The sequence below is a fragment of the Mugil cephalus genome, chromosome 8 (assembly GCF_022458985.1).
Source record: "Mugil cephalus isolate CIBA_MC_2020 chromosome 8, CIBA_Mcephalus_1.1, whole genome shotgun sequence".
NCBI classification, from domain to species: domain Eukaryota; kingdom Metazoa; phylum Chordata; class Actinopteri; order Mugiliformes; family Mugilidae; genus Mugil; species Mugil cephalus.
The window spans coordinates 1-17,500 of record NC_061777.1 but is presented as its reverse complement, the minus strand read 5'-3'; the positions used below and the strand labels follow the sequence as shown (position 1 = coordinate 17,500).

Below are 17,500 nucleotides of genomic sequence, written 5' to 3'. Positions count from 1 at the left end.
AACAGCTAACGAGGTCAGATCTTCAGAGTCAATGTGGAGGGAAGACACAGAGACATTTACAACCTGATTTCTTATGTGTTTGCATGTTTGTCACTTAAATGTTTCATATCATCAGACTTATTTAAACATTAGTCAAAGACTATGATGCATTTATTTAAATGAAGATAGAAAGATATGCCTTTAGTGTCCCATAAGGGAAATTCATTTTCAGGTTTTTATTATTGAGGGGAAACTAAATCCAGACCTCCATTGGCCTTTGCGAAAGTAGTATAACAGTAAGTGTTCCAGGTCCTGAAGACCACCACCCTACCAGCTCCAGGTTTTACTGATGCTGTCATTGACTCCAGATGGAATGTAGTCCAGCTTGTATCTGGTCAGTCCTCAGAGTACTGTCCTAAAGACTTTGGGGGGTCCTCCAGATGTTTTCTGGTCTTTCTGTTCTTGTAGCTCATCAGTGGTTCTGGTCTTGAGGTCCATGTTAGTCCAGTCTCTTTCTGAACTTTGACCTTAACTGAGCCCAGTGACGTTGCAAGTCTCTGGATGTTGTTGTTGCTTTTGTAACCTCTTGGATGAGTGGTCTCTGAGCTCTGGGGGTCATTGGGGTGGTCCAGCCTCTCCTGGGAAGGTTCTCCACTGGTCCATGTTTCCTCTATTTGTGGATAATGGTTCTCATTGTGGTTCTCTGGGGTCCCAGAGCTTTAGAAATGGATTTAGAACCTTTTCCAGACTCCCATTGAAGTGGTTTCTACAGTGAGAACAGGTGTGGTAGTAATCAGGTCTGGGTGTGGCTAGAGGAACTGATGATGAACCTGATCTGGATTTAGTTTCCCCTCAATAATAAAAACCTGTGTAGCACTGTTAACAAAAACATCTATGCATATAAAACTAAGTAAGCTAAGTAGCCAGCCGAATGGTAAGAACAAGATACGAGCCATAAACATATATGAACTACTAGTCATCAGATACCCCACTGGGATCGTACAGGGTCAGGTGCTAACTGATGCTAACAACTAGCAGAGGTTACCTGGCTAGCTTTTGGCCGTTTGCTGTCGAGCTCTGAACTGCTGTTGTTCATGATGGTCCAGCGATCATTCAGCATCATCCTGAAAAACAAACAACATCAACACTTAAATGGTAGAACCTATAGAATCTAAAGAACCTCTTTAAGGCAGGTCTGGAACCTTCTTAACCCTCTGGAGTCCAGAGTCTAATGGTCTTATAGTCTTACTCCTTCTGGTTTTCTCTTTCTACTTCCTGTTAAAAACTCTTCAGCTTGTTTGGTTTCATTCTTCCAGCTCAACCTCTCATGTGTCACTTTACTTGTTTCATTCTCACAAACTGTGTGAACACGTTGGAGCTAAAACCAGACTAGAACCATCAGATCCAGGAGGAACAAGTTAGAAAACCACAAACATGTTGAACCAACCATTTCTAGAACTTAGAATGTAAATCTAACCTGGACATTTCTAAAGCTGATCAACACATTTAGTTATTTACAACTATTTCCATCTAAATGTCTCTAAACTGTCTCCTGTCTCCATAGACAGTAGCCTCCCTGTTCCTTAGCAACCATTGACACATCATGTCCTGATTGGTTGATGGATGCATGTTTCCACCAGTAGGAAAGGCCTCTTGCTAGCTCTCTCCTCTTGCTAGCCTTTTCCTCCGTGAACCAAACATGACGACAATATTCAGGAAAAAGACTCAATTATTCAGAACCAGTCTAGTTTTACTTGGTCCAGAAACACTAGTTAACACTAGTTACCTGATCTATAGGTTGAAGTTTCTACTAAAGTAGAAACAGAGACTCAGTGAGAAGCATCTTGATGCTACGTCATCTTAAACTGGTCATGTGACTCCAGAGGGTTGAGGAGTCTGTTCACTCTTTACACCTCTGGTATCCAGTACAGCTCTGGGTCCAGGTCTTTGACTCCCAGGCCAGGCTTTGACTCTGGTTAATGACTCCAGGAGGAAGAGGACACCAAGTCCTGGAGGTGGAAGTAGCAGACACTAGAAGTACCTGGGGGTCCACATGAACAGACTGGACTGGAGGGACAACAGTGATGCCCGAGGACACTCTAGTTTCTGAGTAGATTCTATGTCCTGAGGAGACTCTAGTTCCAGAGTAGACTCTAGTTCCTGAGTAGATTCTAGTTCCTGAGGAGACTCTAGTTCCTGAACAAACTCTAGTTCCAGAGTAGATTCTAGTTCCGGAGAAAGCTGTAGCTCCTTAGTAGATTCTAGTTCCTGAGTAGATTCTAGTTCCGGAGAAAGCTCTAGTTCCTGAGTAGAGTCTAGTTCCAGAGTAGACTCTAGTTCCTGAGTAGATTCTAGTTCCTGAGGAGATTCTAGTTCCTGAACAGACTCTAGTTCCTGAGTAGATTCTAGTTCCCGAGGAGACTCTAGTTCCTGAGAAGACTCTAGTTCCCAAGGAGACGCTAGTTACTGAGAAGACTCTGGTTCCAGAGTAGATTCTAGTTCCTGAGGAGACTCTAGTTTGTGAGGAGACTAGTTTGTGAGGAGACTCTAGTTCCAAAGTAGATTCTAGTTCCCGAGGAGACTCTAGTTTGTGAGGAGACTCTAGTTCCTGGGAAGACTCTGATTCCAGAGTAGATTCTAGTTCCTGAGGAGCCTCTAGTTCCTGAGTAGACTCTAGTTCCTGAGGAGACTCTAGTTTGTGAGGAGACTCCAGTTCCTGAGTAGACTCTAGTTCCTGAGGAGACTCTAGTTTGTGAGGAGACTAGTTTGTGAGGAGACTCTAGTTCCAAAGTAGATTCTAGTTCCCGAGGAGACTCTAGTTTGTGAGGAGACTCTAGTTCCTGGGAAGACTCTGATTCCAGAGTAGATTCTAGTTCCTGAGGAGCCTCTAGTTCCTGAGTAGACTCTAGTTCCTGAGGAGACTCTAGTTTGTGAGGAGACTCCAGTTCCTGAGTAGACTCTAGTTCCTGAGGAGACTCTAGTTTGTGAGGAGACTGTAGTTCCTGAGTAGACTCTAGTTCCAGAGTAGATTCTAGTTCCTGAGGAGACTCTAGTTTGTGAGGAGACTAGTTTGTGAGGAGACTCTAGTTCCAGAGTAGATTCTAGCTCCAGAGTAGATTCTAGTTCCTGAGGAGACTCCAGTTTGTGAGGAGACTCCAGTTCCTGAGTAGACTCTAGTTTGTGAGGAGACTAGTTTGTGAGGAGACTCTAGTTCCAGAGTAGACTCTAGTTTGTGAGGAGACTAGTTTGTGAGGAGACTCTAGTTCCTGAGTAGACTCTAGTTCCTGAGGAGACTCCAGTTCCTGAGTAGACTCTAGTTCCTGAGTAGACTCTAGTTCCAGGGATAGATTCTAGTTCCTGAGGAGACTCTAGTTCCTGAGTAGATTTTAGTTCCTGAGGAGACTCTAGTTTGTGAGGAGACTCTAGTTCCTGGACAGATTCGAGTTCCTGAGTGAGTTGCAGATGTTTGTCTCAGTGAGGGACAGGAAGACACTGGACAAAGAAACTCTAACAAACAATCCATGTTATTCATGTCCATTAACATTATCATCATCTATACAGAAATAATAAAATATAATACATATATAATATTTTAAATATAAATTAGGGCTGTCAAACGATTAATCACATTTTTCCATAGTTAACTCACGATTAATCTCTATATTAAAAATATAGAGTTTGAATCAAATAAACACAAAGAAAAAATGTATTTTATCTTTTACTGCTTCTTTCAAATAAAAAAGTGCATTGTAGACTTGTCTTTCAAAAACACAGAACATAAAATGACACAACAATGTGGTCTGAAAACTGAGAGGTAGTAAACAACAAACGACAAACAGAACAGGGCCTAATGACAGTATGAATGAAAAACTGCAGTCATTAGACTCATCAGATTCTGAACCTGAACTCTTAGTGCTAAGTTTTCTCCTATTTATTAAGCCAACTACCAAGGCAGAGCAGTCTGGTGACATTTTCAGTGGACAGTGTTGCTCTTTTCTTTTGCACAATGTGACCAGACAGTGAGAACAGTCTTCTGTGCGAGAGGTGCCAAGCTTTTGTAGGCCCCTGCATGTTCAGACCACCATGTCAATGGGCAGGTTTCCATAGAGGTGCAGGGCTCTGCTCTGTATCTACACAAGCACTATCTGCTGCCTCCACTTTATCTTCTCAATCTGATGCGACCAACAGGAGGTTCATTTTCTTTTTTGGTGGTTCTGGATTTGTTGTTTCTTTGTTAGGCTGCAGGGCAATCTCTTCTTTATTGAACCCCCAGATTTCCTCCCTATCAGATCTGGGAAGGCATTTCAGATCCTTAAATCTGGGGTCAAGCACTGTTGCCACTTTCAACCATCGGACACCGGTGCTTTCTTTCCGCTTTGAAAGGTCAGTTGTGAACGACTGTTTGAACTGGATCACATAGGCTGGATCATCATCAGATTTCATCACCTGCATCAAATGGTACAGTGCAGGTAGGACCATAGAACAGGATATGTACTGTTCTCCACCCAAAAGATCAGTCACGTACCTGCCATGAAAAATATAGTGCAATTGTTAAGAGCTAATAAGCTAATAATTCATAGATGCACAACTATCAAATGCAACAGTTTCTCCTACCACCACACATGTCCGGTCTACTACAGCCACACACAGGAACCACAACATTATCTACTCCTTCAACTACTACAACTGCTTAAACTACAACAACAGCATCATAATTTTGTTGCAATAACGCAATCACTTGCAAATGATTAAAGAGACAATAATGAATCACCTGTGTATTGTCTACCACATAAATTCAGAATAAATGTTACTGTGTTTTTATTTTATTTTTTAAGTAGCATACCTGCAGGGTTCAGGAGAATCAGACTTGTTGATTTTCTCCAATTCGGCATCAGTCAGCACAGCGTGTGCTCCTCTGCTGATGAAGGTTAAGTGCAGCTCTGAGTGCTCTTTGTTTCTGTGAAGCCGAGTGATCATGCTCAGAGTGGAAACGTCTTGGATTAGAGGTTCCTCCTTCTGCTCCTTCTCCACTTGTTTGCGTCGCAGTTCTTCAGCGTTAGCTGGACTGTGCTTAAAATGTCCAACCAGTTTGCGGTACTTTAATTGACCTCTGTATACTGTGCGCAATGTACCGCACGTGTTCATATAGCATCAGTCTTACTGCTGCTACCATAGTCCGTGCACTATCTGTGCCAATTGTTGTCACCTTTTTTTGCAATATCCCATTTCTCTGCAACTTCAGTGAAATGCTGGGTACATGTTTCAGCAAAGTGTCGTTCTCCTGTATGTTGAACTGTTAAAGCAAACGACTGCAATATCCAGTCATTGTCTATATGGTGTGCAGTTACTCCAAGATCATTTTTATTGCTCACTGATGTCCAGTGATCCCCTGTTAATGCGACAGCATGTGCAGTTTTCAGGAGTTCCAGTTTACTTGCCTTCTCAGTCTCATACAGGTCATGTATGCGTTTACCAATTGTTCCCCGCGACAGTAATGTGTATGATGGATCAACAGTTGCCAAACGAAGAACGTCCCTTAGATCCACATCTTCAACGATGTTCAACGGTCTGCAGTCAGTTGCCGCCCATTTCGCCACCGCTGTAGTTAACTTTGCTTCGTCCGGTGGTCGGCGACGACTCACACACTCAACCACAGAGGTCTGACGAATCTGCTGCTTGCCAGCCTGGACTGAAAACTGCCGCCATGTGTTGCTTGTAGGTGGTAGCTCACGCTGCTAGTACTTCGGTGAAGGCGCATATTACTTTTGTTTTGTCGACTGAGCCGTCTTAAAGTTTTTAAAGTGAAACGCCCCATTCAGAAGCCCAGGGGTATTTTTTTCCATGACGGCGGTTTGAATGGAAGAAGTTTTGCTCTCATTCTTCTTCTTCTTCTCTACGGTTGGCAACTAACTTGAAGGTGCCTTAACACAACCTACTGGACTGGAGGTCCCGCACTCCGGTCTACTAGAGGACAAACTGGGCCGCGATGACCCGTGATCAAAAAAACAACGTTTTTTTAATTAATTGCATCGCGATTAACGCGTTAACTTTGACAGCCCTAATATAAATATAATTATATTCAAAATATAATACATACACTCTATATTCTTCTATTTCTTGAGTATTTGTTCACATGATAATCCTGTACATTTTTTTTGTTCACACTATTTTTTTATTTTAATAATTTTTATTTTATGTATCTTTTTACTTGTGGTTCTTAAGACTGTTTCTTTTATGTGCAGCTAAACTACTGAGACATTTCCCTTGTGGATCATCAAAGTCTAAGTCCAATAAACTGTTAAACTAATAAACATTTACACCAATAAACATTTACACTAATAAACATTTAAACTAATAAACTATTAAACTAATAAACATTTACACTAATAAACATTTAAACTAATAAACATTTAAACTAATAAAGTGATAAATGACAAAATGATGATGTGAACTCACGTGCTTTGTCTTCGGGCTCAAACCAACTAATAATCTGAATGTTGGAGGACGACGGCTGAGGACACATCGTCATGGAAACCTGAGACAGAGAGAGAGAGACCATCTGCTGCAGGGCGAGCGAGAGAGAGAGAGAGAGAGTTAATCAGCTTCAGTCTGTGGCCACATGTCCAACATGTCCAACACATGCCCAACATGTCCAACATGTCCAACACATGTCCAACATGTCCAACACATGTTCAACATGTTCAACATGTTCAACCTGTCCACTGCATGTCCAATCTGTCCAACAGTCCAACATCATGTCTCTGCAGTAGGACGGGTTGAGACTGAGACTCTTTCCCTGAGAGGACATGACCCTCATTAGCGTTAATCACAGGGACGAGCTCCACCTCCGTCTCAGCTCGATCGCTTCAGGACTCAGATGTCCATTCATCTTCCAGGGGAGGACGCTGTGTCTCGAGTTAGCTGGAACTGAGGTCCAGATGTCCGGAGGACAGAGAGATAGTGAGGACATCCTGTCTGTCCGTCAATGACTTATCAGTTACGGCACCAGAATCTGAGATTTGACCAACACTCCACAGGTGGTCTCAGACCAGGACTGGGACCCGGTCCGGGACTGTCTTAATGTGTAGCATAGAGCTAGTAATCCCCCAATAGGTCCCCATGGTTACCTAGTTGACCCCCACCCGCCCCACCCATGAGTCCCCATGGTTACCTAGGTGATGGGAGGCAGGCCGGTAACCATGTGACCTTCACAAAAGCTCAGATCCCCTCAGCCTCTCTCTCTGAGATCTGACACTCGTTCGACCAGGAGGACAGGGACAGGACAGAGGATAAGACAGGGGACGGGGTGTTGGTCCATCTCCAGGACATTGCTCGGATTTTTTCAGATGTTTTGTTGTTTGTCCAACACACAAGATTCCATGATGGACAGTTAGAGTGAATGTGTCTCCTGGGGGACAAACGCTGTGTTGACCTGTATCTCAGTTCGGTTCTGTTCTGGGTTTGGACGGGTCCAGATGTTCTGGAAGAACGTGGCCTGGTCCTGGTCTAATGATGATGATGAAGATGGTGGTTGTCTCCTTGCAGCCGACCTCAGGAGGACTCCGGACTGGACTCCAGAGCCTGACCAGACCCAGGCCAGCACTGGACTCAAAGACGTGACCAACACGTCCCTCAGTCCCGACCCCAGCAATAGCAACTCTAGGTTGTCCAGCCACGTGTCCAGAGACTTGATCCAACCACTGATGGTGAGTTACTAATGAGATATGAGACGTTCAGGGACGTCAGATGTCCTAAAGTCTAAAATCAGTTCTGAATCTTCACCTAGAACCACTTCCTTTACTTCCTGGTTTCTGTTTTCATATATTATTCAGAATCAGAATCAGAATCACTTTATTGATCCCAGGGGAAAATTACTTTTCGTTACAGCAGCTCCAACCCAAAGTGTAACAGTGTTTAGAACAAAGAGCATTCAGAATAAGTAAGAGAATGTAAAAAATACAGGAAACATATATAACAATATGTACAAGTGAAGTGAACCTGAATTCTGAGTTGTTGCTCTACAGAGAAAAAAATATTGCACATAGTGAGAAATATATAAGGAAATATATATAAGTGTATGAAAATAATGAAGTTATGTGTTATTGCACAATCTCAGGGTCAGTATAGTTATAAACATTACCCCTCAAATACAGGGAATGTGTACTGGTATAAGAGATGAGGTGAACATGAACATGAGCTAACACACAAGTAGTAGACAGAGCCATAACGTTGTTTCACCTTTCAGGATCCTTTCAATTCAAGATTCAAGATTCAAGATCACTTCATTGATCCCACGGGGAAATTGATTTGTCCAAGCTTCCCAAGACCACGACTATTTGAACATATATGAACCAGACAGAGACATAAGAATAAGAGTCAAATAGGAGCCTGTTGGGAACTGATTCAGCTCCAGCCAATCACATTATGGGGGCGGGGCTAAATGTGGAGAATCTGGTTGATCAGCAGCGTAAATGCCCCCCCAACACCAATGGTCCTCACAAAGACACAACTGCAAATGTGTGTTTGTTCAGGAAGTGTGTGTCTTATCACAGGAACACACAGTGTGTGTCTTTGTGTGTTGGACAGTTTCCTGCTATTATTCTGTCTGTTGGTTCCCACACACACACACACAGTTACACACACAGTTACACACACACACACACACAGTCACATCCAGTCGACCCGAAGCCTTCGACTCTCTGGTCTCACGGTCGGTCCTGGTCCTGGTCCTGGTTCTTCTGGTTCTAGTGTTGGATTCATTTTGTGGAGACTTGAGGGTTTCACCTGGTTCTGGTTCTAAAGTCCAGGCCGTGCATTTATTATTAGGTTCTGGTCCAGATCTGGTTCTTTGATATGGACCCTTGAGCTTTTCACATCTGGATCTGTACATCTGGTTTGTGGAGCTGGTCCTGGTCCTGGTCCTGGTCCTGGTGTAGAGCATTTGAATGGACATCCTGATCTGCTGTCATGCACACCATCCACCGGCTGTGTCGAGTCTGCATCGGAGAGAACCTGCCTCAGGTCTGTTCATCAGTCAAATTTATCTCTGACGTTCTTTGACTTGTTCCTAAACATTCATCTGGTTCTTCTGGAGAACCACTGGTGTTCTTGGGCTCCTTGTCTTCCTCCATGACCCAGTTTCTCTTCACATTCAGCTCATGGACTCATGTCCTGACATTTTCTTTCAGAGTTCACTGGTAGAATTCACAGTTCATTGGTCCATCAATGATGAGCAGATGCAGCAGAACAGGCCCAAACCAGGACATTAGCGCCCCCATGTTTCATGGAGGGATGAGGTTCTGATGCTGGAATGCAGTGTTGGTTCATCTCCAAACATTTAAACCAAACTATTCTACTCTGGTCTCATCTGTCCACTAAACATTGTCCCAAATGTTCTTTGTGGACAGAGAGCAGTGTCTTTGGTTGTTGAGTGGATTCATCAACATGAACATCAGCCAATGTGAGAGAGGCCTTTAGCTTAATCTCTGATGTTGGTTGTTTTTTGTTTTGTTTGTTTTGTTTTTTTTTTTGTTTGTTTTTTGTTCTTCATAGAAAGTGACAAGAAATAAAATCTGTGTTTCAACCCGTCAGAGGATGAGGTCTGGTGCTGGAGACTAGTCTACATCTCTGGATCTACACTCCAGAACCAGTCGGGTTGATCTGGACTCTCCTGATGTTTCATTAATGTTTTCAATGGTTCCAAATGTGTTTCTTGTTTCTGCTGTCGGTCCAGATGGTTCTGTCTGGTTCTACAACATGACCCGGTTATGTGTCCTGCCGATGCTATTAGCTTAGCTTAGCATAAAGTTGTGGAGGAACCAGAAGCAGGGAGGGTGAGCTGTCCTGTCTGAGAAAGTCAAACAGTTTGTCTCCCTGGGTTTGTCCCTGCAGGAGGTTTAATATCAGCCTGTCAGTCCAAACTCAGGGACATTAACTTCTTTTATGGAGGAGTCGACCTTTACTTTGTCTGTTGTCATGGAAACAGCTGAGAGACGAGGACGGGAAACATCCTGGACTCACTCTCAGACATAGAGGGCATAGAGGATGTAAAGGACGTAGAGGACATGGAGGACATGGAGGATGTGTTTGGACCCTCCCTACTGGTCCGCTGATTGAACTTGTCTACGCTGATGTCCTCTGTCTTTCTGCAGGTGAGCATCGGTCGAGGAAGAGATGGTTTTGGATTCACCATCTGCTCTGACTGTCCGGTCCGAGTCCAGGACGTGGATCCCAGTAAGAACCAAGACCTTAAATATTATATTAAAGTTACCAACCTGTTCCTGTTGGTTAAGGTAGAATTTAATTCGTATAATTATTCATTAACCTCACATGTTCATTTTCATGTTTCCTGAGTGAATCATGTAGAATGTGAAGAGTACTGGTTCGAGCACAGAACCTTGAGGAACTCCACGAATAACTTCAGTATCAGTAGAAGAATTTAAAGATTCAAATGCAGCTCTGAGATCTAACAGATCAAGGACAGAGACAAGTCCATTGTCTGAGGACATGGGGACATGGGGACCTGGTTGTAAAACCTGAAACCCTTCAAACAAACATCACTCATGTGACTTCTTGGCCTGATCTGGTTGGTGGTCTCTGTTCGTAGGAGGTCCAGCTCACCAGTCTGGACTCCGTCAGGGGGACTCTGTCCTGCAGCTGAATGGACTTCCTGTAGAAACCTGGAAGTGTGTCGACCTCGCCCACGCCATCAGGTAGACCCCCCCCCCCCCCTAAACACACAAACTGTTTTACTCTCTGTTCAGTTTCAGTCTGAAACCAGGTCTCTGTGCAGGGGTTGTCCGTCTCAGATCATCTTGGTGGTGTGGAGAGGTTCCCCTGAGCTCAGGTCAGGATGTGACGCCTGGCTCCGCCCACCAGTACGAACCGCGGTGAGTTTACCTGAAGCTAACTTCTGTCTTGATCCTGGGTCTGGACTAGAACATGTCCATCTGTCTCCTAGAGGTCTCACCCCTCCCGAACCAAGTCTGGAGACAGGATCCGGTCCAGTTTGGGCCATCTGGGTTCTCTGTGGAGAAACTGGAAGAAGGACGAGGAGGATGAGGAGGACGAGGAAGAGAAAGAAGAGGAGGAGGTGTTCTCTCCTCACACCACCACCCTCAAAGGAACCCGTGTGACATCATCAAATGGAGAAAATTACATCATCCTGTCAGCTGTTAGTCCCGAGGAGCAGGTGAGTCAACAGGGCAGAACCTGAGACCAGGTTCTATGATGAGACAGGAAGAACCCAGAGCCCACGTTTACCTGAGCCATAATGTCCTGATGTTTCAGTGTTAGAACCCGGATGTTTTATTTGTTAGAACCCTGATTTTCCTGGGCTAGGGTTAATGAAGTGTTCTCCGTCTGTTCCGTTTCAGCTGCTGCCGGTTTACCGTGATGGGAGTGGAACCATTGGTAAGTTGGTTCTCGCCCTACCTCTGACCTGAGTACTGATGATCATGAACTGATTGAATGTGTCGGTACTCCAGGTCGTCTATACCAGACTGATCCCAGTAGAGGTCAGAACATCGTCCATGACCCTAGAACTGGGTCACCCCACCACACCTCTACCACGTTCCCGTCATCCCCGCCTGGTAACTACGGCAACTACCAGAACTGCACCATCGTTCAGTCGCATCTCCCCGGTTCTGGATATGGAACCCACAACACTCTGACTCCAAAGAGTCTCATCTTCCCTGTCTTCGTCCAGGTCAGAACTCTAAACTGGGCTTAGGTCCACATCTGCCTCAGAACCTCCTTGTTCTAGAACTAGAACCACCTCTCTGTGAGCAGATTTGAACCTAACCCAACTGAGGCTTAAGCCTGAACCCCATAACAACCAATCCATGTCTGTGTTTCAGCCTCTAGATCTCTGCAGTCCAGATAGAACCCTGTTGATGTCTGAGGAGATGGTTCTACACCAGGACCACCTGCTACCCACACAGGTATCAGCTCCACCGAACCAGACCACTCGATGTCTCCCCAGCTTCCTCCAGGAAGTGGAATCCTTGCTGTGCCTCTGGCAGTCCAGGGGAGGTGGTCTGAGATCAGGGTTCCCAGGAACTTAAAGGCAGTGTCAACCCTCTACATGCACTTGGTGAAAAGAGGGTCGGATCAGTCTGTGTTTCCTCCTGAAGTCCACAAAGAGTTCTTTAGTTCAGGTTTAGGGTTCTGTTTATTGTCAGCATCAGAGCTGGATCATCAAGACCATATTTAAACACTGGAAATCTGTCCTGGTTTAGCTCCAATATGGTAGTGGAGGTGGGGTAGAGGGGGTGTTGGTGGAACCTGAACCAGGATCAGTTTTCTCTCCAGGTGACGGTGTTGATCTACAACGACCTGCTGCTTCTCACCAGAGATGACGGAGCTGGAAGCTGCAACGTCCTCCAGAGTCCGCTGCACCTGAACGCACTCCAGCTCAGAGATAGTAGGTACCCCTGCCCTCCCTCACCCTCACCCCCACCCTGTCGTTGTGCTGTTGTGGGTCTGAGGGTCTCATGCTGCGTTCAGGGTCGTCTGAGCCGCTCCACATCTTCGTGCTGAGGTGCGTTCAGAGCCGCTGGCGCTTCGTGTTCAGTTTGGAGGCGTTCAGCATTGAGCAGAAGGTCAGAGTCAGCCTCTGTCTCCATGACAACATACAACTACAGCTGGTTGCCAAGGAGACGAGACACCACAACCAGGTACCAAACCTGACCCAGAACTTGACCCTTCAGGGATCAGTTGCTCCTCTTCATACAGTTTGTTTCATGTTGTTCGTTTGTCCACCAGAGGGTGGTCATTAATACTTTAACTCCTCCCCCTCCTCCTTTCTCCTCCCCTCCACCAGCTCTCAGACCTCCCCTCAGATTTCAGCCTCCTCTCCCTTCGTTCATCGGACCTCCTCTACCATCCCTCCTCTCATTACTCCTCCTCCACTGCTCCACCTCCCCATTTCTCCTGTATGCCTTCATACTCCTTCTCCACACCTCCTTCCAGTATTGTCACCTCCCCCCCTCAGTTCCTCACCCCACCTTCCCCTTCCTCCCCCACCCACAGGAGTCCTATTTGGATGGAGGAGGAAGAGGAGGAGAGGCAGCAGGGAGAGGGGGAAAGTGCCTCCGAGACATCAGAGATTGTACGAGGGCCCGGGGGGCGTGGTCACCTGCTTAGCCCCGCCCCCTTAAAGGCGAAGGAAGAGGAGGAGAGTGATGACAACGAAGAGGAAGGTTTGATGTCCACCTACAGGCCGGCAGGTCAGTTAGATCAGAGGACTGGAAAATGATTGGTTCTGATTGGTTGGTTCTGGTTGATTCTGATTGGCTTTGGTTGGTTCTGATTCATTTCAGTTCTGCGTCGCTCACTCTCTGAAGGTTCTTTACTTCAAGAACCTCGATGGCTCCGGTTCCTGTCTGACAGCACTATCCACCACCTGACCCGCCAGACTTCCTTAGACCGCCCTTCCTGTCCCCCCTCCCCCCAGACTCTGAAGGAACAGCTGACCAGAGCAGGGGGGTCTCTGCACCACATGATGCTGCTGCTCAGTGGCACCAAGGTAGATGGTTCTGGTTTGTTGATGGAGCAGGAAACACTGATGGTAACACACCAGATCGGACCAGACCAGATCAGACCAGTCTAGAACGGTTCAGACCAGTCTAGACCTGTTGAGACCTGTTCAGACCAGTCCAGAACTGTTCAGACCAGTTGAGACCAGTTCAGACCTGATAAATCCTGTGACTGTGTTGTTTCAGGGTGGAGAGTCCAGAAACCGTCAGAGGAAAAAGAAGAAGAGGAAGAACCTGTAAGTAAACAGACACGTTGTTTGTTTGTTTGTCTGTTTGTTTGTTTGTTCTGACTCTTTCTCGCCTCAGAGCTGCCGACGTCCAGAGTCTCCGATGGAATAACAGAACCAGTATCCATGGCAACAGTCTGGAGAAAGCTCTGAGAAACAGCCGGTAGGAAAATCATGTTCCCCTGGTTCTCTTTGTTGAATCATGTTCCTCTGGTTCTTCTTGTTCAATCATGTTCCTCTGATTTTTCTAGTTGAATCATGTTCCTCTGGTTCTTTTAGTTGAATAATGTTCCTTTGGTTCTTTTAGTTGAATAATGTTCTTCTGCTTCTATTTGTTTGTTCTGGTTCTGGATCCAACTGATCTCCAGGCCATCTGTGGCGGAGGTTCTGCGGTGGACAGAGAGTCTGAAGGTTCTTCTGACCAGTCAGTGTAAGAGTCATCACATTCTCTTTATCTAATAGGGTGTCAGGGGCAGGGCCTCACTGTGCTCTGTCTATCTCTGATTGGTCAGATGGCCTTGTGGCGTTCCGTCACTTCCTGAGGTCAGAGTTCTGCGAGGATAACCTAGACTTCTGGTTGGCTGTGGAGAGATTTAAAAGAACCCGTCCATTCAGTAAGATGTCGTCCAGTGCTGAGAAAATCTATGACGAGTTTATTTCTACCACCGCGTCCAGACAGGTAGGTGTCAGCCTCTCTGTCCTCTGATTGGTCCATTGGTCATGTGACACAGTTGCTCTCTGTCTACAGGTCAACGTGGACTCGTCTGTTAGAGAGTTGACCAATCAGAGCCTGCGTCGTGGTGTAAGCCCCGCCTCCTTCCAGTTAGCCCAGGATCAGGTTTTTGGGCTGATGGAGTCGGACAGTTACCCACGATTCCTGAAGTCCCGCCTCTACAGTCAACTGGCCAATCACAGACCACCGCCAGGCACAGAGTGGGCCGATCCAGAATGAAGAGGAGTAGGGGGGTGGAGTCTATTAGCGGATAGGCCTCTGATTGGCTGGCCATCAAAGACAGAAAGATTTATGGAAAACGTAGTCTCCAGCTGCTCAGACCTGTTTTCTTATTAAAGCTTTTATGTTTCAGTGATTCTGACACAGACTGAAACCTAGAACCGTCAGCATGTTAGATTCAAGATTTCTTTATTGTCAATTTCCCTGTATGTTCACAGAAAACAGAAAGATTTAAAAAAATGTTTTTCTCTCTCACACATACAGATTCAAAATCTAAATGTAGAAAAAAACAAGATTAAAACAGATTAAAAAAAACAGACATCCTGAGAAAAATATAATAAATAAATAAAATCAGCCAATATACATCAGCTTCACATATGTTGACATCAAACTCTTCAAGCTCCTTATGTTTATTGGGACTTGGCTAATGCTAGTATGCTAACAACAAACCACCTAGAGTGTAAAGAGCCTTTAACCAGCTGGTTTAAAACGAGGAACGTTTAACAATGATCACATCTTGTTTTTATTCATTAGCAAACATGTGGCTCTGAAACTGTTTCACAATAAAAGATCTTCCACGTACGCTTCTTCTTCTGGGTTTTATTTGCAGCAGACTCGGTGGAACTCAAAGATTGGTTCTACCTGAGTTCTACCTGGTTCTACGTGACCAGAAGGACTCATGTTGGATGGCCTTAATTTCCATGTTGGGATCATATGTAAATGGTCCTGGAGGCTATGATCTGGACTGGTTTATGGGGTCATGGGGTTTATGTCAGTGCAGGATGGAGGATGTTCCAGTATCAGGTATCAGTCTTTCTGGACTCAGATACAACTTTTTCTGTCTCCCTGTTAGGGAGGGTCAGCAGCACCTTAGCAGCAGGGCCTTAAAAATCCATAATTCTGTCTGGCTCAGTTGTGAATCACCTTCTTTAGATGGGAGAATCTATAACATCATTTTATGTAATATGGTTAACTTCTGGCATAGAGTCACAAAATTAGAAGGACACAATTGTTTTTCATTCTTTTTTTCTTTCCAATCCATGATAATCTTGACTGTCCTGCAGGCCTTTAAGCCGGCCTTGCAGACTGGTATAATAAAGCTATTAAAGTGGTTGGAGATCTGGTCCATGAGAGCTCACTTACCACATTCCAGCAGATAACAATTAAGCATGGGCAGACCAATGCTGATTTCTTCACATTCAGACAAGTAAGGAGCTTTATTTTGTCTAATCTGAGGGAATTCCCCGATGGGCTGTCATCTCTCCTACAGAATCCTGATCAAAAACACTGAACTTAAATCCTTATCAAAAAGCTGAATAAGATCCTTTCCTGTCGTAGACAAGTTCATGCGAGGCTGGTTTGGGTTCCATTGATGGAATGAGCTAACTGGCCGAGCCACCCGGTTTAAGTAACTAACTCTGCCTGGGACAGACCATTTAAAATGTCACATATATTAAGCCAGAGGCCCAACATAGAATATACACAGCCTTGTCTTTATTTTGGACTAAATGCCAATCAGCTACTGGTTCTTTCCTTCATTGTTTGTGGCCTGGGTACTGGATTCCGTCTCATTTCCATCAACCTAGTGACATTTGATAGGACTTGGAAGCTCTCAGTCCCTTGTCCCAGTGCATTCTGGGATATGACCTGAATAGTTTTCAGTTCCAGTTCGGCTCCAATCTGACCCTCATCTGCCCCCTGGTGGACATGTCCAGCTGTTTCCACAAGGACAACATTACGACATTAAAAGGGTTCCAGTTTAGTGAAAAATAAAACAAACATGTCAGATATGTTCTAGAAAAAAAATGAGACGTGTTTTAGTTGTGGTTCTGTTTTTTACTTCATCAGTCAGGCCCCACAGCATTCATATATAATTAGTGGTTTAACATCTGGAACTCTGCCTCATCTTTAGATTTAAACACATCTGTTAGACCTCTTTATTCAGTCACATCACACTGTGCTCCAGATGCCACCAGGTGGCGCCAGTGACACTAGTCTGACTGTCGGCTTTAATCCAGGCTGGTGGAAGTTTTCTTCATTACAACATGTTTAAATTAGTCAGTACAAACTTAGATGTTTATCAGAGACACAGGAGACACCAAAACATGTCAGTCACTCTTTTAAAGGACCAGAACTTTAATCTGTAGTTGGACAATGAAACCACAACCGTGACTTTTATGATCTTAAATACGTGGACGCCTCCCCTCTGTTCACAGCTGATCGTTTATCCTGATTTAACACATTGTCCTCATTTATTAACTGATTCCTGTTGGAGCCGGTGAGGACATGTTTAATAAAACCTGAAGCAGGAGTCTGAGTCTGTTTCTACCCGGCCAGGATGTGCTTGACAAACTCGGTGTAGTTGATGTGGCCGTTGGCGTCCTCCTGTCCCACCATCAGTCGATCCACCTCGTCCTCCGTCATCTTCTCTCCCAGCGTGGCGAGGACGTGGCGGAGCTCCGCCCCCATCACGGTGCCGTTGCCCTCCTTGTCGAAAACCCTCAGACCCTCCACGAAGTCTTCGAAGTTACCCTGCTCCTTGGAGCGGGCCACGTGCTGCAGCATGGGCAGGAAGCTGTCGAAGTCCAGCAGCTTGACGTTCATCTCCTCGGCCTTCGGCCTCCCCAGCAGCTTCAGCACCTCCTCGTTGGTGGGGTTGTGTCCCAGCGCTCGCATGACGTCTCCACACTGAGCGAAGGTGATCTTCATCTCACCGGCGGGCGTCTCGTCAAACAATGTGAAAGCGTCCCTGAACTCTTCGATCTGGTCTGGACTGAACTCCACCACCACGCTCTTCAGGTCCA

The 17,500-nt window shown here is 45.4% G+C and overlaps 3 protein-coding genes across 6 annotated transcripts in view; 1 reads left to right on the top strand and 2 right to left on the bottom strand.

The window, feature by feature from the left end:
* The window catches only part of LOC125012883 (fibrinogen C domain-containing protein 1-like), a 12,013-nt gene extending 5,355 nt beyond the window's left edge, over positions 1-6,658 (bottom strand). The window contains exons 1-2 of one of the 2 annotated variants that reach the window (XM_047593087.1): positions 6,436-6,658; positions 1,025-1,103 (exon numbers count right to left, since the gene is read on the bottom strand). In XM_047593087.1, coding sequence (XP_047449043.1) covers positions 1,025-1,102 — 78 coding nt within the window. In that variant the 5' untranslated portion in view covers position 1,103; positions 6,436-6,658. The remainder of the gene's footprint in view (positions 1-1,024; positions 1,104-6,435) is intronic. The other variant, XM_047593088.1, reaches the window with a different exon arrangement.
* Positions 6,659-7,252: 594 nt separating this feature from the next.
* On the top strand, positions 7,253-16,863 carry LOC125012543 (regulator of G-protein signaling 3-like). Of its 3 annotated transcripts, none has more exons than XM_047592538.1 (17): positions 7,253-7,685; positions 10,131-10,212; positions 10,586-10,691; positions 10,772-10,868; positions 10,940-11,170; positions 11,355-11,391; positions 11,466-11,686; positions 11,838-11,921; positions 12,292-12,403; positions 12,487-12,656; positions 12,803-13,208; positions 13,302-13,507; positions 13,704-13,753; positions 13,824-13,907; positions 14,113-14,168; positions 14,257-14,423; positions 14,493-16,863. In XM_047592538.1, exons 1-17 carry the CDS (start codon positions 7,455-7,457, stop codon positions 14,694-14,696), a joined length of 2,544 nt encoding a protein of 847 aa, XP_047448494.1. In that variant the 5' UTR covers positions 7,253-7,454; the 3' UTR covers positions 14,697-16,863. The 3 variants fall into 3 exon arrangements, with proteins under 3 accessions (XP_047448494.1, XP_047448493.1, XP_047448495.1); XM_047592537.1 differs by having other exon boundaries at positions 14,113-14,174; XM_047592539.1 differs by lacking the exon at positions 7,253-7,685 and adding an exon at positions 8,626-9,000 and having other exon boundaries at positions 14,113-14,174.
* Positions 16,809-17,495, bottom strand: LOC125012000 (myosin light chain 4-like; the record flags this gene model as incomplete). Its single annotated transcript, XM_047591589.1, has 1 exon — positions 16,809-17,495. A coding segment is annotated over one exon (474 nt), but the record flags the coding sequence as incomplete, so codon positions are not given.
* Positions 17,496-17,500: the final 5 nt, after the last annotated feature.